Here is a 23,269-nt window from a genome sequence, read left to right on the forward strand (position 1 = left end):
ATTCACAATTCAATCACCCCACACTTCATCAAACCACATAGAGATATTCAATCACTCACAACTTGTTTACATCTATTCTCAGGACTACACTGTTATTCTCATTTTCAAACTAATTTGCGACCCCAGTGATTAACACGGCCTAATAACACCTTCCACTAAAGCAGGATCTGTTTCTACCATTTCTCAGAACCTGTAACAAGAGATGTTTCCCTACCCCGAATCTGAACCCCTGCCCCCCTCCCTACCCTCAGTCTCACCTCCTGTTCCACCCTACTCTGAATCTGACCCCGCACCCCTACTTTAAATCTGACCCCCTGTTCAAACCTATTCTGAATGTGACCCCTCCCCCCTTAATCTGACACCCCCCTTACTCCGAATCTGACCCCCCTGACCCTGCTCCTCCTTTCCCTCCCCCATCACTCTCTCCGCTTCCTCTGTCATCATCTCTATCCCCTTGATCTTCCATCTCTGCGTCCTCTTCATCACTTTCTACAATCCTAGCTTTCTTCTTTTTCGGGCCACCAGCATCAGAGTCGGAGCCCTGAAACAGTAAACATATCAGCTGACTCTCTTTTGTTATTGTAATAAAACAGAAGGCGAATCAACATTTCTAAAGAGAATAATTTATTGCACAATTTTAAATCCTGGATATCTTCATTTAGATGTGGTACATTCCTTTTCCCTGACCTTTAACCAATAAACATACCTTTTGTATAAATGAGACACTGTAAACCATGTGAACACTGGGATACCTTTCGTCCAACAAAGACGTACCTCATCGCTATCCACCACACCTTTCTTCGCATTCATCAGCCGCTTTGCCCTGCTCTTTTCTCGGTCGGAGTCATATGCATCGTCACTGTCGGATGAATAGATCTGCTGTTTCTCTGTAAAACAAATTAATGTTTCATTTAATTTATTTTATTGCACAGATATACTCCCCCACACGACACCGCCCACCCCTCACGACACCCCCACCCCTCACAACACCCCCACCCCTCATGAGTAATAAATCTGTAATGAGGTTCATTTTGTACACAAGATCATTGCTTTGAAAGAGGTCATAGTGGCCTTGAGCAACTTTTAACCTTGACTAATACAAAATCTTATCAAGTGTGGAACTTGATGGTGCATATTAATGTGATAGGAGACACTCATGAAATGCTATCCCCTGAGAAAAAGATTTCCAATTGTTTCATAAGAGTTATCTCCCCTGTGAACAATGTTATAGTGATATGCTAAATGTAGTCCGCAGTAATGTTGGTCTGTATCACCAGAAAATGACAGGTGATGAATTTTAAAGGGGGAGATAATTCCTCTTTATGTGATGAAAAGAAAAATAATGTGTAGAATTATTTCAACCAGACAACAACATGGCCAACAGGCAACCATCTTGAATTTTGACAATTGAAACAGCATTGTTATGAAAATTTCTTAAGGTACTAAATGGCCATTATGGGTCTTTCTCAAATTTGGTCTCCAGTTGTGCATGCAAGTCTGATTGAAAGAACTAAATGGATGACAAAGAGTGTGGCCATCTTAGATTTTAACAATTGCAAGTTGCTCCTGTTATAAAGTGTTATTAAATGTTTTGAAGGAAGAGTGAAAGAAGGGGAAAGAAGGGGAAAGAAGAGAACAGATCAGTCTTTCATTTGATTGATATGAATCATTCCATGGTGGGCGCCAAGATCCGTCTGGGATCTCTTGTTTAAGTATGTGAGAAAAATAATCAAACATTTGTCTATACCGTGGACAGGGATATCTCAGCCTGAGTGTAAGAGTTTGGCTGGCCAATACAAGGCTTGTCGAGTGCTGACAAGCCAAATTGTGTTGAGACATCCATGTCCATTGAACAGGACTATATAGAATTCTATTAATCTTGCACAAGGTTAGAAAAGACAGCTGACATACACTATGACGTCATGTATTGAATTGTATACATGATGTCATTGTATTGTTTCGGTGACATAATAATAGGCAATGAATTGTTTTTACATATTTCTTTTTTTCATGAAAAGTAGATTGAGGTTTATTTTGAATTAACACATCTGTTCCACATACAGGGATATCTCAACCCTCGTGTAATAAGTTGTGCTGACCAGCCAAACTGTTATACACAGGATAGATATCCATGTCCACAGAACAGACCCATGTAAGATCCTATTAATCCCAATATATAAATCACTTCATCTTGTAACAAAGCCACTCTATGCCTAATCAATTTGAATGGCGATGCACATATGAGTTTATAATTTTCCTTAAGGTCAAGATCAAGGCCGCTGTTACTAAAAATATAACTTTGAAGTGCATTATATAAGACCTGTCTCAAGTAAACAGGCTAACAAAATACTGAATTAATTCTTAAGGAAAATACATTAATGTAAGTATTCAGAAAATGAAATCATATACATTGCACTGATTCAAACAAAAGCAAATGAAAGAAGACAGCAACATAACCTTCCATTTATAACCCTGATCATCTTTGTTTGACCTTAACTTTCTGTGTTTGACCTTGACCTTCCCTATGATGACCCTGCCCTTCCTTGTCTGACAACATTCCCTGTTTCATCCTTACCTTTTTTGCTTTGTTTGTAGTGTTTTTTGATGGCTGCTATAGAGATTTCACCTTCATCCTCTTCGTCTTCCTCATCTCCTTCCAAGAATCCTCGTGTCAGACCCCCACCATGTGACCGTTCCCTGGTCCGTCGCATCTGACTTTCCCGTCGTATGGAAGCACGTAATCTCTCTTCCTCTTTCTGTCAAAAATATATTGATGGAAGTATCAACATATAGGACAATCTCACATCACTTACACCTTACATAAATACTTAGCTGCCTCCTGACCAATAGTAGTCATTAACTGGTTAAATTCTAATATACCAGGTGAAGTTGTTTGACTTTTTGACTATTAATTAATCTAATGACATTCAGCAGAAATTCATTAAAGTTGAAAGTGGGAGACACATTCACATAAATACCGGACAATTTCAATTTAACTGTTTGTGGTGTAAAATAATATTTCAAAGGTCAAAGTTTGAAATTTAAGTAAATGTAGTTTTAAACAAATTAAAAAACCTTTAAATCACTAAACACATTATCTCAGATAACAAACTTAATCTTTGTTTAGGATTCCAAACAATAAACATTTAAAAAAATACCTTTACACAGTAAACAATACATCTTTCCTGTCCCACTTAGTCAGTTTACTAAGATATAACCACCCAAAAAATCACCAAAATTCAGTATTATAACACAACCAAACAGATTTCAATATTAGAAGCAGTTTGTTCGTACCCTGTATACCGTATGTATATGTGACAAACAAGTGTAAATATTGAGGTACAGTCAAACCTGCCTTTGCGACCACCTGAAACGACTTCCTTTCATATGCGACCGTATTTTTTCCTCCCAACGTTATTTACTATACTAGTGACCTGAATTAAGCGACTACCTGTCAGACGCGACTAACGACCATCATTTCCGTGTCCCAAATGCTGAAAAGCGACTTTTTTCAGCGACTTTCCAACTTTTAAAACGGAAGCAGAAGTCATAATCAAGAAGAAACCGGACGAACTTGTCTGCTTTTAAAGATTAAAAAATACTTCAGAAATGCATGAAATGTCTTATTCTGTCTCACAAAATGTACATGCAAATTTTCACAAATATCCCAAATTCTCAATTTTTTCCATCGTGACACCTCCTCGTAAGATCATTCTTTACCACGTTTACCATACAGGTGTCCTCTCTGTATGACCAATATTACTTTGGTTAAAGTTGAGCTTAAAACTCAAATCAATGGTTACAGATGTAAAAGTCACAAGTTGGAGACTGCACTTCTGGCAAAGTATCCCAACAGCCTTGCTTACCTTAATCAATTCATTTCTGCAGTAGTCAGGGTCACGACCTGAGATCGGGACGACCTTGACCTTCTGTGCCTTAGTGGACCGGTCAGCCAAAGACAGGGTCATTTTCCTATGTGTGAAGGATTCTGTGGAGTGTGGCCTGAAAATTAAATGTCAATCAAACATTACAAAAATCTGGCGTGGGGTAACTCTACAAAGTCTATGTATGATGAATTGTGTAGAGTCTTGAAGCAATATCTCTGGGCAGTTAATTATTGTATAATACGTCCAGGATTAAGTGGGGATTTTCTAGGAAGACAGGTCAACAAAACATCTAGTTTTTCATTCTGTGTTTTTGTATTGTTTTGTCACGAGAGTTTTTTTACCCAAAATCAGGTTATTCTTTCATAATTTCATTTGATCTTTTTACACACATTTCATTAGTTTTAAAATTAAGGTAATTTCCGCATAGACCAAAAAAAAATGTACATCGTTTTTTATGACCTTATACACATAGGACTACTTTTTTACAATCAATCATGGCGTTCAACCTTGAAACTCTGTAGATATTTAGAGAATGGAGATTATCAAACCATAAGTGTTCCTGAGCACAAGGACATAATGGTTTTTTTTTAAACGGGCCGGACGAAGTATCACAAAACAGAATGCCCATCCGTTTTTGTGAGACTTCACACAAACAAACAAAAAATTAAAAATAATGCTTGAATATGTCAAATATGTATAAACATTTTTCTTTCTAACTTTATATTTGAATTCTGCATCTCCTGTATGAAACAGTACAATGACGTTAAATTTGGTTAGTTGACTCAACAGCTCAGATATGTAATTTTGTATCACTGTTTTGTCAAACAGAACAGGTTCTGAAGACAATCTTTATCATCACCAAACATTTTCTCCCCCATATCAAATTTAAAAAGTTGACAGGTTTAAGTATGTGTAATATGACGCATCAAAATTGCAAAAAAAGAATTCTGAAAATTTCTCTATTGCCTGTAGAAGTTACCTCCCTTCTTTGTCACAGTTAACCCAGCATTGTCTAGAGACGTATCTATGTTTTCAATTGTTCTTCAAGTTTAAGAAAAGTATTTTTCGAAATCAAATTTGTATCAAACCAATGACCCTTCATAAACAGTACACTATGTCCACAATATCTTTATTCCTCAAAAAAGACTAAAATTTTGCCAGAATACTTGCAACATTCCCGAGTACTAAATATGGTGACTGCCTGTATAATGTGGTTGAAGACTAAGACTAAGTGTTAGTGTGAAAATATTGTATATTATTTAAATCTTCTGAAACATTGAAATTGCCAAAAATCAGAAAATTTTTTCGAAACGGTACATTTTAATGACTTTTCATAAAAAATGCAGGAATTATCTGAAGTATGATACATATGACATTTGTTTTTATACTCTACCTAAAGGCTGGCTTTGTTTTTATACTCTACCTAAAGGCCAGCTTTGTTTTTATACTCTACCTAAAGGCCAGCTTTGTTTTTATACTCTACCTAAAGGCCAACTTTGTTTTTATACTCTACCTAAAGGCCAGCTTTGTTTTTATACTCTACCTAAAGGCCAGTTTTGTTTTTATACTCTACCTAAAGGCCAACTTTGTTTTTTATACTCTACCTAAAGGCCAACTTTGTTTTTATACTCTACCTAAAGGCCAACTTTGTTTTTATACTCTACCTAAAGGCCAGCTTTGTTTTTATACTCTACCTAAAGGCCAGTTTTGTTTTTATACTCTACCTAAAGGCCAACTTTGTTTTTTATACTCTACCTAAAGGCCAACTTTGTTTTTATACTCTACCTAAAGGCCAACTTTGTTTTTATACTCTACCTAAAGGCCAGCTTTGTTTTTATACTCTACCTAAAGGCCAGTTTTGTTTTTATACTCTACCTAAAGGCCAACTTTGTTTTTTATACTCTACCTAAAGGCCAACTTTGTTTTTTATACTCTACCTAAAGGCCAGCTTTGTTTTTTATACTCTACCTAAAGGCCAGCTTTGTTTTTTATACTCTACCTAAAGGCCAACTTTGTTTTGAAGACACTCTGACCCTGTAGTCCTGTTCCTTGTCGTACAAACAGGTGATTAAAATCTCCTTGAATAGGCATAGTGTGGACGTCAAAGATTTCCTCTCCAAGATGTAGGGACATGCTGAAATGGTGCAAAGATAACACTTTAGTATCAGATAGTATTGTTAAAACCTCTAATGTAGTTAGGTATACACGTTGGGTAAATCTTCATATAAAAGTATAAAAATGGAAAATTCAATCAATTTTTCAAAGTCCTTGTAAGAAAATGAAAGCATTGATGAACAGACAGAGGGAAGAAAATTGTGATTACAAAGTACTGACAGGGAATTTTTCTTGCAAATTGAACTTGACAAAAATGGTAAATACAAAAGTTTGGTGTAAGTTTGACATTTCAGTTATTGTGTTAAATCACATATGGCAGCTGTTGATAGCTTAAGTATAGTAGACCAATTTATTAATTTAATAAAGGGTTTGAAAAAAATTATGGACAAATGTTTCCCAGTATCTAAACAAATTATACTGTAAAATGTTCTTAAAATAAACTGCTGCGTTTGAAAATCTCTAAATTTTGTTCATTCTCATTTATTTTTTAGAAATTCTATAACTAACTTCAGATATAACAACTCTTTCCTCTGGTCCTGTGAACTTTGATTTACTGTCAGAACTTTGTTATAAACAAGATTTACTGTCAGAACTTTGTTATAAACAAGATTTACTGTCACAACTTTGTTATAAACAAGATTTACTGTATAACACATCTGTACTTCATTTATTTATGGGTTTTTTTCATTGAGGTATGAAAAGAAAACTGAACCAACCAGAAAGCTATATTTTGCATAAAACAATGGAAAATTAATTATGAATCTATAGATAGAACAAACCTGCCGTCAGACCAGCGTACAATTCTAGCATTACTTTCCTTCATCGGAGCCAGGTTATCGTCCAGGATAACAGTACCTGCCTCGTCTTTGACATTCCTCCATCTTACAGTGTTCTCGACCTATAAACCAGATACACAATGTGTCATGGACTGGTTCTGGACTAGTAGTTTGTTTAAATATTATTGCCAGAAAATGGATTAAACTGCAATTGTTTTGCTTAATTTGGTAATTTCCAGTTTCAAAACTGAAGTGTTTTGAAAATGAATATTTTGTCCTTAAAACCGAGTTTGTTCATGAATTGATGTAAAACTACCCAAAATAGAACATTCTTTGCGGTGGTGATAAAATTTTATAGTACGATTTGAATCAGGACTATTTAATTGTAGTGTATTTCATGAATGTACTGGGAAAACCTAATGCAGCTTCATTAAGGAAGAAATAAATGTTAGGCTCTCAGTTTAACTACAATTTAACTTTAGATTGTCTCCCTTTGTCCACAAGTTTTTTTAAACTAAATACAAATCTATATTTTGGACTACAATTACATTTTAATATTTAGTTCAAAACATGTCTGTTATTTGCAATAAAGATGGTTTAAATTACAGTAAAACTTTAAAACTTAAATGTGAGGACTAAAGTAATACCTTAAGTTTAGTTCTGGCTCGGCCTTCCTCATCTAAAACCTCGTCCTCATCTATTTCATCTTCATAAACACTAGCATCATACGGTCTGTAAAAACAGAAATTTTGGCGATGAAAAGAAAAAATTGCCTTGTGATAAAAATAGAATAAATAGTTCATCTTAAAACACTGATACAATCAAAACCTCAGTTTCAGGGACCACAGCCTAGCTTCCTTGTGAAAGATATTTTTCATGTAAAGTTCCAAAAAGAAAATTTCAGAAGTATTGTTGCAAATAGAGCAAATTCAAAGATGTTATCACAAACAACTACCATTATGTAAGTATCTCTCTTTTATCAAATATGATTATCTATTTTAATTTAACAAGCTTTAGCAGCTTGTAACATCAAACTGGGAGATTAATCCTAACCTTTTGCTAAGGAAGTTATGAATGTTTGTTAAATATAGTGATGTACCCAGTTGATGTGGATACTGATGTAATGTGTTTATATTGAGAAATCTAAGGTATCCCAGAGAGGTGGGATATCACATCGCTAGTGGTAGATGGTAAAATGTTCCAGACAGGAATTCCTGCCAGCTGCAAGCGAAGAATTCATGTATAAGTGATAACTTGTTCATTAAATTCAGCATCACATTGACTCTCATTTAGGAACAAACTGATAATCTTATTTCATTTTTCTATGAAAAAATGCGAATTTGACAGTAGACTTTTCACTTCAGAAATAATTTGGCATTTGTTTATGACATCACTATATATAAATGTCATGCTTGGTACCTGGTCTCCACGCTGAGAAAGTTAGGAAGTTTGACGTAGTGGACAGTCTTGCCGAGGTCAGTGATGATCCGGGGAATCTCCACTTCAATCCTTGTTTCTGGCGGTTCCTCTTCCTCCTCCTCCTCACCCGGCATCTAATGAAAACAGGAGTTACCCCCCTTTTATTAGGAACAAGACTTTTTCTATAGAACACAATTTTGTTAGTCCCAATACCAACAGATACACTGTGTACTGGAATGAGTCCAACAGAAAAAGAATGACTCAAAAATCAACCCCAACAAGATGCCTAATGGACATGTATTATTCACCAGCTTCTAATGCAACTTTGAAGTTGATCTATATCAATTATGCAGATACTAATCTAATTACCACTTTATTCTAATATCAATGTAGGCTAGGTCTAATTATTCAAATAAGGTTTGTAGCCCTTCGCCAGAGACTACTTCTGGGCCAATGTTAATTATGTTTCCCTATACAATAAAGTTTTCTTATTGAAAATTTTAAATGAAGGAATTTCATTTGATAAAAGAATGCTGTTGAAACTGGGACTAGCTCTCAAATCTTTACAATAGTTCAAGACAAAACTATGTCAGATTCAATGTTGAGTACCCATTGTATTGTGTATCTATATGTGTTACATATATGGAAGTATCATGTTGGCCTTGTCTTTTTCTGATTTTTAAACATATATACTTGCAATGTAATTTGAGAAAATCTTCTGTGAACTTGTTTTCAACAAACCAGAAGTTGATATCTATATCCCCCAATACCCAATAATAGATGGAAGACAAATACCATCCCTAAGGTCTCTGTCCTTCTGAGACCCTGGCCTTGGTAAGGACGTTTCCCTCACACCTGTCCTCCTGAGACCATGACCTTGGTAAGGCCATTTCCCTCACAGCTGTCTTCCTGAGACCCTGGCCTTGGTAAGGACATTTCCCTCACACCTGTCCCCCTGAGACCATGACCTTGGTAAGGACATTTCCCTCACAGCTGTCTTCCTGAGACCCTGGCCTTGGTAAGGACATTTCCCTCACACCTGTCCCCCTGAGACCATGACCTTGGTAAGGACATTTCCCTCACAGCTGTCCCCCTGAGACACTGGCCTTGGTAAGGACATTTTCCTCACAGCTGTCCCCCTGAGACCATGGCAAGGACATTTCCCTCACACCTGTCCCCCTGAGACCCTGGCCTTGGTAAGGACATTTCCCTCACACCTGTCCTCCTGAGACCATGGCCTAGGTAAGGACATTTCCCTCACACCTGTCCTCCTGAGACCATGGCCATTATACAAAGACAATTTAACTGACACAAACAAATTGCTCACATCAAACCAATAACTTTCCTCTAGGTTACTCTCTCTACCCAAATCACTTTTCTTTTGGTTATTCAAATTTACGTATGTTGTTTGTTATAGATTTTTTTATCATAATCACCCTTTCATCATCTCTGTTTTCATCACCATCTCTCATTTCAGAATCAGATTTCCTCTCCTCTTCCTTGTTCTTATCTTCATCATCCTCGTCTGAGCTGATATCCGCAGCGTCTCCGAACAGATCGTCTACAGTAGCTACAATGTTAAAATACTGTGTATCACATAACTGGCCGGTTCACCCATGTCATACAGCCATGTCATAAATAAGACATGTATGCAATAATTATACTGTGACATATAATATCTCATTATGACATCCTACAATGTCCCCTTAGAGAAAAACATACTGTAAGAGTCCAATTTCACCCTTTTTTAATTTCTAATAAAGAAATCAGCCTCTGAGCAATTATATTCTCATGAATATAAATTATGTGATAAAAACAATTCTACCCTTGTATCCTTGTCATGTGGGATTTATACTTGATATAGCACTGAATTTGTATATGACATCAAGATTCACTGTATACTATCTTTATCACAATCTTAATCACAATAATATTACATTCTGTCAGTAATAATTTTACCTTTTCAACAGATCTCTGTAGTATTTATTCCATTTGGAAAATAACAAGTTTGATCCAAATTTGGGAATTGTTGACTTTTCAAGGAATTCAACATTGATAAATGACAGCAATATGTAATTAAATAGATTTTGTTTGAAGCTATGTTGATTGTATTAGAATCATATTTGAGTATTTCAAAGATATTTTTAATACCCTAATTCAAAAAAGATAAATTGATGTTCAGATTTCTATCTTCCAAATAATTAATTCATTAAGTAATAAGAAACCACTGATTATTGGTTCATAAAGTCATGATTTTCTCAAATCAATTGACGACCAAAAAATATCAAGAGCTAATGACATCCGGGGCAGTGGTGAAAATAAATGATTTTGCTAATAGATTTAACTACATCATGTCAGAGGAACCTTTCTACTGGCTCAGAATTGAGATTGTTTAGAGAAATATCTTACCTTCGACAGTCTGACCATTTTCCTCGCCTCCTGATTCGTCATCGTCACTTCCACGTGTCACTTTCTGTTTTTTCTTGCGGCCGATAAAAGAATCGTCCGAGTCACTACCACTGTGTGCTGTAAATCATTGTGTCCATTGAGACAAGATTTTCATGTGTATGTTTTTTGTTCATTAATCAACAGAATGTGCTGGTAGAGATCTGATTTCATGCACTATTAGATAAATTCAAATGAAATAATGCACAGTAAGTACTTGGTACAATAAATTTTTTTTTCATTGGGAAAAAATATCTACAAAAGCCTAAAAATGTATTTGCTACATTACCACTGATACATGTATACAGCCCCCCCCCCCCCCCCGGTAATTGGTTTTTATTTTTCCAGTTTGAAAGGACATTTCCATTAGTTAACTATTCAGATTTGAAATTAATACAAGAAGTGGAATATTTTAGAGTTCTTTTTTTAATCAAAAGTCTGAAAATACCTAAAAGTTACTACACAAAGGTCTCATTAGGACTATTTTTGACTCCCAATAATTAGTTTTCACTCATTTTGAAAAGATATTTCTTTCTGACATCCAAAATTACTAAATGTCAAAGGTCAACTGAAGCTTTCATATAGCTTACCTGATTTAACAGGTGTCCCTGGAGCACTACCCTCACTTCCACTTCCTCCACCGGGGGTCCCGAGGGGACTGCTATGGCGACTCGCTTTTGATCCTTTACTGGCTGGACTTCCACTCCTTGACCGACTTCCTGAATGTGACCTTGACCTAGACCTTGACCGAGCACTTCCGCTCCCAGAGTGAGGACTACCGGGCGGACTGCCCGACCCACTCCGTGCAGGTGAAGCTGATCCACGCGATACTGGTGACCCACTTTTTGACCTGGGGCTCCCTATGGGAGTTCCTGACCCTCTGCTTCTGGGGCTTCCTGGAGGGCTTCCAGAGCCACTATGTGTGGGGCTCCCTTGGGGAGAATTTGAAGCTTCACTGTGGGCAGGACTTCCTCTGGGGGAATTTGATGCATTACTATGTACAGGACTTTCCTCTGGGAGAATTTGATGCATTACTATGTACAGGGCTTTCTCTAGGAGAATTTGAAGCTCCACTGTGAACAGGACTGCCAGGAGGGGACTGTGAACCACCACTAGGAGCAGGACTCCCTGGGGGTGAATTGGATGCTCCGCTATGTACAGGACTTCCCACTGGTGTACCGGATGCCTCACTTCTTGGACTTCCTGGAGGACTCCCAGAGCCACTGTGAGTGGGGCTCCCTTGGGGGGAATTTGAGGCTACACTACCTGAAGCATTACTCATCGGACTACCTGGCGGGCTGCCAGAACCACTGTGGGCTGGACTGCTGTGCTGGCTGCCCTCTGAACCTGAACCACTTCCAGCTGGAGAACCAGACCCAGGACTACCATGATCTGCAACACCAAGAAATACAAATGAAAGTAAGAATTAAATTAAATCAAGTCATTTGGAATTACAGATGTTTTGTTCTGTCCGCCATGTTTCCCTATACTCAATAGACTATCTAGTAAAACTATTTCCAACAGAAATATGTTTTCTGAGGTATATCAGTCCCTAAATGTAGAGGTGTACTCGACAGTTGGTTGTACAAGTGAAGTTTAGATTTGGGCTTTCCTGGATCATGATGCCATATTGCGTCTCGGGAATCCAAGTGTTTTGTTGGCCTCAATCATTCTCAAACTTTACGATGGAGTTGAGTGATGACAACCCCAGCTGAGATAGTTTGCTAGTGTCAACCAGAGGTATTTGCTAGCAGCCAGATTGTCTAGCAGTGTGTATTATACAAAAGTTATAAAAATGTTATGTGGACTTTTGTTTTGTTTTTGGCATTGATGACACTTGATAGCATTGAAGCTCATTTACCAGTCAGACTCCCACTGTTCTAGTCTGTTAAGGTGCTTCTGCAAGTAGTCTTTGTCTGACCATATCTCTTTACATAGGAGACAATCGTCCGTAAAATGTTTTACCTCACAGGAGACTGACTGTTTCTGATTGGCTGATTCAGTCCTGGCCGGGGGTACAAATAGAGGCTCCATCAGACTGCCAGACACACTCTCTCTCCAGCTTGCTCGGACGACCGAACAAGCAGAGTAAAAAAAAGGTAAATAGTGACCAAGTTGAATAAGTTTGGGCCTAGCTGCATAGCTATTAGATTAGGGTTCCACTGTTGTACCGGTATCACGTACGGTATCGTTACGGGTATCACAGTACAGGGCGACATACTGTGTTTACAGTGACTGTGACAGGTACCAAGACAAGTGTTTGTCGTGTTTTGGTAAACAGGTGACTCGGTCAAAGTGTGTCTCGGTAAAGATAGTCACAGTCACGGTGTACATGTGTCGCGGTCAAGTTGACATGATCACATAGTGTTGCGGTACAGGATGTACGCAGTCACGGTGTACGTGTGTCGCGGTCAAGTTGACGTGATCACATAGTGTTGCTGTACAGGTGTAGGTACATTGTGATACAGTAGGTTTATCTAAGTTATAGGTTGTATTCAGGCTATCACAGCGTTAAATAATGACCAGGCGTAAATTAGGTAATCATCACATATTGAAGTCAGGTAGACTAGCCATTGTTTTGTATATATTGTCGGCAATGTTTATGTTTTCTGACAACAGTTAGGTATATACTGGGCCCAAGATGGAACTTGGTAACGGACAGTAGGCATGCAACTGTTACAATGTTATTGATGTACAACCCAGACAGCACAGGGGCCTTGTCGGAATTGTTAGGTGTTGTAAAATAAGATCTCAATCTCTTTCAATATTTCTGTTATGTTTGAACCAGCTATCAAACCTTGCTTTACTAATGCTATAGTATGAGTTGTCACCAACGAGTCTGTAGCTCTTTGGTTGTGTACTCTGGTGGTCGTGAAAAATCACACCGCTGTTTGATGAGTGTACCATGTGAAATAGGCTTTCTTTTATGCAATGTGTGATTGATCAACAACAGTGTGTAATCAATTTAAAGATTTGGACCCCTTGGTTAATTCAGTGCCATAATAAGGATACGTCAGAGCAAGAAGTACAACAAACCATTGTCTGATTCAGCATCGCTTCCGAAAATTTCTTCTGCGTCCGCCATACCGGTTGGGTTAATGCATATTACGAATTCTATGACGTATGTAAACGAAGCAGTCGTTATAAAATACCCACCAAAATAAAACGAAACAAAATCAGCTTGATACAAACTAGAATGTTGACATAACTGTCATCCGTTTCTTTTTAATGAATAGTTTCTAATTTAATTCAATCAAATCCAGAATGCGTATAGTTCCATATGAAAAATGCCCAAGTTAAAAATGATAAGTCTTGTACTCAAGATATGTTTAAAAGACCTTATGATAAGCATCATAAGCAATATATATATATAAACAAAATAAAAAAGGGCAGCACATATCTGTTTGATGATAATATTTGACACATATTGCAGGGACGTACGTATAGTTCAATATAAAATTCAACAAAATTGACACATTTCTGTGACGAAGAAAGTTAACATTTTTATTGTAGGCCTATTCTGTTAACTCCTCCTTCAGTTTACCTCGGTAATAACATAACCAGGGTCCATCTGTTCAAAAGGTGATTAGCTTAATCAAAACTCATTTCTCCCTAACTTAACTTAAACCTGGATGTGTGTATTCCTTAAAATGGTCAGGTAGGAAGAGACTGGTGGGTGTTTTAGTCTCTGATGATAAAATTTTGTCAAATTAATTTTACCAGAAATGATTTTCCGGACTTTGATTTTTTTTTTTTGGGGGGGGGGGGGGGGGGGGGGGGAGGGATACGACTAGTCACACTTTGAAATAAGCTAGACCCAGACTGAAATTCAAGCAGGGGATCATTCAAGAAATTTTAAACTGTCGAAAGGATTGTTATAGTTAAGCATTTGTACTTATTATTTATGTGTATGTGTTATTTTGAACCGCCCGGTGTGGTAACGCCGGAAAAGGGTAAACTTTTAAAACTAAGCGGAGGGTCTGCATCGAAGATACCTGTATGTATTGCATAAAATTATATGTTTTAGGTGAAATTTACAATCGCCTGTTTTCCTTTGTGAGTCCGCTTGAGGTCCTTCAATTCGTTAATACTGACTCCGTCTAATTCGTCAAGCCAAAGAGAATTATTATAAACAGCCTACAAGCAAACTTCTAGATCCTAAACTGGATAGAAAGTCTTGGCGGAAAACAATAAAAGTGCTTATGAAAAATAATGGTAAACCCAATGATATACCCACTATCCCGTTTATGGACAACTTTTGGGATAACGAGTTTGACAAAGCCACTGTATTCAATGAATGTTGTCAATCAAAAGGTGATGACTCCTTTACTAATCTTCCCTCTAGTAATGGTAATATTCACAATACATTACGTGATATTATAATAACCCCAACAGATGTAGCCCGAGTTTCCTCTGGCCCTGACACCTTGTCTGGTGTAGGGGCCCTACACCAGACATGGTGTCAGGGCCAGAGGAAACTCTACACCAGACATGGTGTCAGGGCCAGAGGAAACTCGGGCTACAGCAGATGTAAAGGGTGTATTGTCGTCCTTGGACACCACAATGATTTAGGGCCTGACCTTGTCGGCCCTTTTGTACTTAAGGAGACAGCACCAGTCCTCTTTAACAAGTCCCTATCTACAGGACAATTTCATAGTTCGTCGATGCTAATTTAACACCAGTTTATAAAACAGCTTTCGTCAATGCAACATATTTGTCAACCAACAAGTTAAGTCGCCGAGACACTTTCAAGAAGTAACTGAACAGTTTCAACCGGCACAGGGGGGGGGGGGGGGGGGCAACTGTTTTAACAGTTCCTGCATGGGAATGCGTAATTCAGACAGGAAACGTCATATTTAAAGAAATTTAACCTCTAGTCTCGATGGGGTGTTGCAACTCATGTTTATTCCTTTTTTCGTCTGAGATGAGACATTTTGAAGTCTCTATTCAGGAATTTGATATACCGTCTCTTTTCGTATATAATATTCTCTCCGCAATTCTGAGACACAGGGACTTGAAAATTAGTTACAGTCTACATGTATTAATTTTGAGACGTTTTAGGAGGCTAGTTTAAAATTCGGTTAAAATGACATCCCCTGTATATATGAACACGATTTAAGGTACATGTATATTTAGGTGTTTTTTTCTTTCATTATTCCAATTGCGTCAATGTCGTTTGGTGATCGAGCCTTGATCGAGAATCTCCAGTGATGCGATTGTCACGTGTATGGTCACGTGGTCTATAAAGACACGAAGATGAACTATGGTTATCATCAGGATTGTACTTGAAAAAAAAGAGATCGACTAGAAGATATAATTTGATAACGTTTTTAATTACAATTTAGTAATATAGATAAAGTATGTGTACCGAGTTATTAGTATAATACAACACCAGATGTTTCGTCCATTTCTACGACTCGTCAGTGAGAAATAAGCGGGTCCAAGAGTGAAACCTTGTATCACGCCTAGATTTCACAGTTCATCTTATCTCCAGGGAGACTTATTTTAGATGTTAACTATCTAGCCACAAGGATAGCGTTAGAGTCACTATTGAAAAATGGAGAATAAAAAACAATGAAAAAGAAGAAAAGAAAAGATGTTTTTATTCGGTAAGAGAGTCAGTCACCATGCATGCACGTGATGTGTTCGTTTGTGTGTTATGAGTCTGTAGTATATTCATGTTTGTGTCCATGTAATAGCGTGGAACTGATGCCGACTTTATAGTGGAATCTCACTGAATCATCACTGTCGAAGACACCCAGCAGGACACACCACCCGGTCACATTACCCACTAATGAAACAAACATTTTAGAGACTCAAGGGACGTGACCAAAAGCCTTCGACGCAGGTGGACACTCAAATTTCAATATATTTTTTTTTCAATTTTCAATTTTTTATTTAACTTTAGGTCTTACAGCCCATCAGTATCACTCAATGAGACGGTATCCGGTGAGACATTAGGGAGTATAGTCGACTTTTACGATCGTGAAATGGGAACAGCGGACTCTAGTCTTACACCTTACACGCGGGACATCTACATTACACATTTAGCGGTGGTCAAGCTTTTCGCATTGAAAGCCTTCCGCTAAACTGTGATTGAATCTGTATTGTAGTTTCTGTATGTTGTTCAGTGTATGCACAAATTCATCATTGCTCTAGCTGTATATATATATATTGTATCGGATGGATTGAACAAATATTTCGCTTCGGCAACAATGGTGTGATCTACAAAGTTATGTTGACCAGATCTTCAACGCTGACTTCTGCAGCCATTTATATTTTTAAATCTTTACAAGTTATTGTCGTTGAGTGATCGAGTGACACAGTGGTAACACACTCGGCTTTCATTTCCTGAATCTTAAGCTTTATTACCTGGTTTCGATACTGAAGGAACCCGTGTGGGAGCGGGAAACCAGGTAAATAAGGGAGATAAGCTGCCAGTTGTATCTCGCTACGTGTCGTAAGAGTCGACCTATTGTAGGGCCCCTGCATGGTCGGACGTGATTTCTCCGTTGTCTTCTGTTCGTTGGACACTTGAGAGCCCCAGAAAAAGACCCACTGTATCACACTGCATGTTGGTCGTAGTAGGCGACTAAACCTGGAAACTCTGTAGATTCGGAGATTTTCTTCCGTGTCTTCTATACAGGAGATAAAAAAGTCTTCCGTGTCTTCTATACAGGAGATAAAAAAGTCTTCCGTGTCTTCTATACAGGAGATAAAAAAAGTCTTCCGTGTCTTCTATACAGGAGATAAAAAAGAGACCGAAATAGATCTTCTGTCCCCATTGTAACACTTGGGGTCTTAAACCTTTCCTCACTTTTATGTTGATACCCGTCCTCATATGACCCTGGCTGTTGGTGTCTCCTTGATACCCGTCCTCATATAACCCTGGCTGTTGGTGTCTCCATGACACCCGTCCTCATATGACCCTGGCTGTTGGTGTCTCCTTGATACCCGTCCTCATATGACCCTGGCTGTTGGTGTCTTCTTGATACCGTCCTCATATAACCCTGACTGTTGGTGTCTCCTTGATAACCACCCTCATATAACCCTGGCTGTTGGTGTCTCCTTGATACTCGTCCTCATATGACCTGGCTGTTGGTGTCTCCTTGACACCCGTCCTCATATAACCCTGTCTGTTGGTGTCTCCTTGACACCCGTCCTCATATAACCCTGGCTGTTGGTGTCTCCTTGACACCCGTCCTCATATAACTCTGCCTGTTGGTGTCTCCTTGATACCCTCCCTCATATAACCCTGGCTGTTGGTGTCTCCTTGATACCCGTCCTCATATAACCCTGCCTGTTGGTGTCTCCTTGAAACCCGTCCTCATATGACCCTGGCTGTTGGTGTCTTCTTGATACCGTCCTCATATAACCCTGACTGTTGGTGTCTCCTTGATAACCACCCTCATATAACCCTGGCTGTTGGTGTCTCCTTGATACCCGTCCTCATATAACTCTGCCTGTTGGTGTCTCCTTGATACCCGTCCTCATATAACCCTGGCTGTTGGTGTCTCCTTGATACCCGTCCTCATATAACCCTGGCTGTTGGTGTCTTCTTGATACCGTCCTCATATAACCCTGACTGTTGGTGTCTCCTTGATAACCACCCTCATATAACCCTGTCTGTTGGTGTCTCCTTGATACTCGTCCTCATATGACCTGGCTGTTGGTGTCTCCTTGACACCCGTCCTCATATAACCCTGTCTGTTGGTGTCTCCTTGACACCCGTCCTCATATGACTCTGGCTGTTGGTGTCTCCTTGACACCCGTCCTCATATAACCCTGTCTGTTGGTGTCTCCTTGACACCCGTCCTCATATGACCCTGGCTGTTGGTGTCTCCTTGATACTCGTCCTCATATAACCCTGGCTGTTGGTGTCTCCTTAACACCCGTCCTCGTATGACTCTGGCTGTTGTGTCTCCTTGACACCCGTCCTCGTATAACCCTGGCTGTTGGTGTCTCCCTGACACCTGTCCTCATATAACCCTGGCTGTTGGTGTCTCCCTGACACCTGTCCTCGTATAACCCTGGCTGTTGGTGTCTCCCTGACACCTGTCCTCATATAACCCTGGCTGTTGGTGTCTCCTTTATACCCGTCCTCATATAACCCTGGCTGTTGGTGTCTCCTGGACACCCGTCCTCATATAACCCTGACTGTTGGTGTCTCCTTTATACCCATCCTCATATAACCCTGGTACTGCGAGGACGTTAATCCCCTAAAAACAAACATCGGGACTGGTGATGCTTGCTTCCATACGATGTACATGTGCTGTTGTGTGTCAAGGTAGGAAATCCAAGAATGAAATGTAATTCGTTCTCTATATCTCTCGAGTTATTAATTCGTGCTCTACATCTCTCGAGTTATTAATTCGTTCTCTAGATCTCTCGGGTTATTAATTCGTTCTCTATATCTCTCGGGTTATTAATTCGTTCTCTAGATCTCTCGAGTTATTAATTCATTCTCTATATCTCTGGAGTTATTAATTCGTTCTCTATATCTCTGGAGTTATTAATTCGTTCTCTAGATCTCTCGGGTTATTAATTCGTTCTCTATATCTCTCGAGTTATTAATTCGTTCTCTATATCTCTCGGGTTATTAATTCGTTCTCTATATCTCTCGGGTTATTAATTCGTTCTCTAGATCTCTCGGGTTATTAATTCGTTCTCTATATCTCTCGAGTTATTAATTCGTTCTCTATATCTCTCGAGTTATTAATTCGTTCTCTATATCTCTCGGGTTATTAATTCGTTATCTATATCTCTCGAGTTATTAATTCGTTCTCTAGATCTCTCGGGTTATTAATTCGTTCTCTAGATCTCTCGAGTTATTAATTCGTTCTCTAAATCTCTCGGGTTATTAATTCGTTCTCTATATCTCTCGAGTTATTAATTCGTTCTCTATATCTCTCGGGTTATTAATTCGTTCTCTAGATCTCTCGGGTTATTAATTCGTTCTCTATATCTCTCGAGTTATTAATTCGTGCTCTATATCTCTCGAGTTATTAATTCGTTCTCTATATCTCTCGAGTTATTAATTCGTTCTCTATATCTCTCGGGTTATTAATTCGTTCTCTATATCTCTCGAGTTATTAATTCGTGCTCTATATCTCTCGAGTTATTAATTCGTTCTCTATATCTCTCGGGTTATTAATTCGTTCTCTATATCTCTGGAGTTATTAATTCGTTCTCTATATCTCTCGAGTTATTAATTCGTTCTCTATATCTCTCGAGTTATTAATTCGTTCTCTATATCTGTCGAGTTTTATTTCACACAGTCTTTCACTTCTGGGTATTTTTAATATCGACGACACAGATATTGCGAAATTATAAGCTAAATTCTGCAATAATTGAAGTACATGACACTGGTTAAGATTTTCTGAGATAGTACCGAACACAATTATAACCTCAGACAGATAATTTTATTAAAAAATAGGAATAAGAGAATTTTCAAAGCAAGATTCAGTGTCTGTACAAAAACCTCAATTAAAGTTTTGATTTAAATTGTTGTTTAAATACAACATTCTGATTAAACTAGAGATATCCAAAACCTATAGACATCATAACATTGTTTAAACATTGCTAAGTCAGTTTACCTTTGTATCAACTACATATACGAGAGTTTTTATATATGTTGTGAGCCTCGTATTGAAGGAGGTACTCAAGTATGTTCTTTTTAAGTCCTACTATTCTCTGACTATATAGGGCCGTGTACCCAAGGACTGGTCACATTTGGTTAGTTTATATCGACGAGGTAGCACTCTAAAGAAAATAAGACAGGCGGCTTTTACAAAATGGAAAACAAAATCGGTTAGGGTAAGGGTTAGGTGAAAGTGGTTGTCATTGCTATGGCTGCCATTCACGATTATGGCTTTTAATTGATTGAGAATCCGCCTTATTCACATGATCTCGCTCCATCAGACTTTCATCTATTTCCAAAACTGAAAGCAACTATTTCAGCCAAGAAAAGGAGTTCTATAAAAGTGGCAGTAAGGCATTTAAACACTGCTGGCAAAAGTGTATAGATACTGAAGGGGATTATGTTGAAAAATAATACAATATGTCCGGCAAAATTCAAATCCTTCAATACGAGGCTCACAACTTATCAATCAGCCCTCGTAGCATACCCCGGTATCTGTCTCCAGAATTTCAGCCAATACTCAACAAATCATATTTGTCGTATTAGAAAGTGCTAATCTACCAAGTTCACAGTAGGGTATGAGTATTAGTACATCTTTTCACTTTAAGTAAAAGTCTACAAATGTATATTTTTTAAGTCAGCGAGGGCATGAAATAAAAGCAGCAAATTTCACAACCCTTGTTTAATACACTTGAAATATACGTGTCAAATAGATGTACATTTTTTGTAATTTAGTTTCAACATTAAAAAAAATGTTATTATATATATTTATAAATAGATACACGCATTTTCTACCTTGCTGACCGAAAACAGGCTGAGTTATTAAATATCCGTTAAAAATAATGTGAAACTCAGATAGGTAAATAAATTAACAATTTATTTTCCATCACAATATCATCTGTTTGTAGCTGACAAACTGACAATACAAAAAAAATGTTTTTGTCACATTTACTTTTATACTCCAGGAAGTGTTATAATCCTTTGTGGTGTTAGATCGGGTGGTAGAGAGTGTGTAGTTATTTTTACCATCAAGTGTGTTACTGTCAACAAGTCGCTATTTCTGTTTATTTCGCTGCTATTTTTGTCTTACTATCCTGATAACGTGTTTAACAAGACAGCTGTCTATTACGCTAACAGTACGGTAAACAATACTCTGTGTTAAGGATTTCCTCCTGGGATATTTCCGTTTTCCAGATCAAATGTCGACATATTTTAGTTTAGATATCGATATAAGTAATTGACAAGTTGGTGTCACATTCGAAACATATGGATTTATAGCCCGAGTTTCCTCTGGCCCTGACACCATGTCTGGTGTAGTTTAAACAATATTTATTTATATTCAATACAAGTGTACATATACATTGCAAATTGTACATTGGTGAGGGATCTAGAAACAAACTTAAAGCTTATATTAATCCATTTCCCTCTAAGGTTCGGCATATTGTGATTAGTATGGTGGTCGAGATACAAATACTATTTCATAATAATAAACAGAAAATAATTATTTTGACAAAAAGGTAAATTATGGTGAAAAGTGATGAACAGTGGTGGAATACAAATAAATCTATGTTATAGCAATCTAGTTGGAGAATAGAATACTTGGATATATAATTATGTAAATTATTTATGTTAATTAATGATGTCGATGGGGATGGGGATAGATTACGATGAAGCTAAGTAGTTCATAAATATTTAGTCGAACCTTTTGGAATGTAATATAAAATTCTGTACAGCTTCAATTATTATTTCATTTTCTTCATTTGACAAGTCTGGGTTTCCTGATAATAGAATATCAGTATTCAGATCAAAATTTAAACTAAATATAAACTGATTACGTTGATTAATAAATTTTTCACACATGAATAAAAAGTGAAAATTATCTTCAATATATCCACATGAACAGAAAGGGCTATCCGTTAGATTTCTGTTAAATAAATGTTCTTTCAAGTTACTGCAATTTAAACGAAGTCTAGTATGTAGTATTTGTAAGTTACGTGTGCCAAAATGTCTATAACATGGTGGGGTTTTAATGTCTTTATTTAGGTATTTTTTTAGGATAATCAGAGAGGGGTTGTTTCTGATGTCTGTCGGTATAGAATTCCAAAGTTCGATTGTTGAAGGTAAAAAGGATGTTTTATAATAATTTGATTTAGAATGAACAGTTAATAATTGATTGCCTTGTCTGGTTCTGTAATCATGCAAATCTGAATGTTGAGAAGGAAGAAGTGAGCAGAGATATTCTGGTGTTATTTTGTGAAACATTTTGTGAAACTGAGTAATTTTATGTTTTTTCCTTCTACTATCTGATAACTTTTCCCAGCATAGATCGTTATATAATAATTGTATATTTACAAGATAAGTGGCCCCCGTTACTATTCTACCGGCCTCTATTTGAACATGTTCTAGTCTCTCAATTAAATATAGTGGTAAAGAATCCCAGACGACATCCGAATATTCTAAGATTGGTCGTATAAAAGATGTATATAGAGTTTGTCTGCCCTGCAGGTAGGGCGTAAGAATTGTACCTGCTGCCCCCATTGCATGATCGTAAGAGGCGACTAAACTTGGGATCTTATCTTTTCTCTTCTTTCTTAACAACTTTCTTCTTCCTAAGGTCTCCCTTGACAATGCCTCACTTTTGGCCTTTGGTTGAGCGTTCGCCGCTGTGAGGAAGGTTTTGGGTTCTGTCCCCTAGCCGAGACATACCAGAGTCTTTAAAAATGGTAGTTGCTACTCCTGCTTAGCGCTCAGCATATTTGGAGTGGGACGACTGGTTCGCCCGTTGTCAGTATAATGTGACCGGGTGTGGTGTGCTGCTGGGTGTCTTCGGCAGTATACTTCAGTGAGGTAGCACTTTAAATCGGCAAAAGTTCCGGCCTATCACAAGGAGACTTAACACGAACATACCGCAGCCTCCCAAAACACACATACGCACTCACCACACGCATGCATGTCGCACGCACGGGAGGCCGTCCTTAAATGACCTT

At 37.9% G+C, this 23,269-nt stretch overlaps 1 protein-coding gene across 1 annotated transcript; it reads right to left on the reverse strand.

Moving 5' to 3' along the window:
• Nucleotides 1-365: 365 nt before the first annotated feature.
• LOC117315594 (RNA polymerase-associated protein LEO1-like) lies at nucleotides 366-13,743 on the reverse strand. The gene is made up of 12 exons (XM_033869856.1): nucleotides 13,679-13,743; nucleotides 11,233-12,034; nucleotides 10,607-10,723; nucleotides 9,634-9,767; nucleotides 8,198-8,331; nucleotides 7,426-7,510; nucleotides 6,782-6,900; nucleotides 5,887-6,021; nucleotides 3,867-4,002; nucleotides 2,576-2,756; nucleotides 775-887; nucleotides 366-541 (listed from the first exon to the last, which is right to left on the reverse strand). The coding sequence occupies exons 2-12, from the start codon at nucleotides 11,672-11,674 to the stop codon at nucleotides 368-370; spliced, it is 1,770 nt and encodes a 589-aa protein (XP_033725747.1). The 5' UTR covers nucleotides 11,675-12,034; nucleotides 13,679-13,743; the 3' UTR covers nucleotides 366-367.
• Nucleotides 13,744-23,269: the final 9,526 nt, after the last annotated feature.

The sequence above is a fragment of the Pecten maximus genome, chromosome 17 (assembly GCF_902652985.1).
Source record: "Pecten maximus chromosome 17, xPecMax1.1, whole genome shotgun sequence".
Classification (NCBI taxonomy): Eukaryota; Metazoa; Mollusca; class Bivalvia; order Pectinida; family Pectinidae; genus Pecten; species Pecten maximus.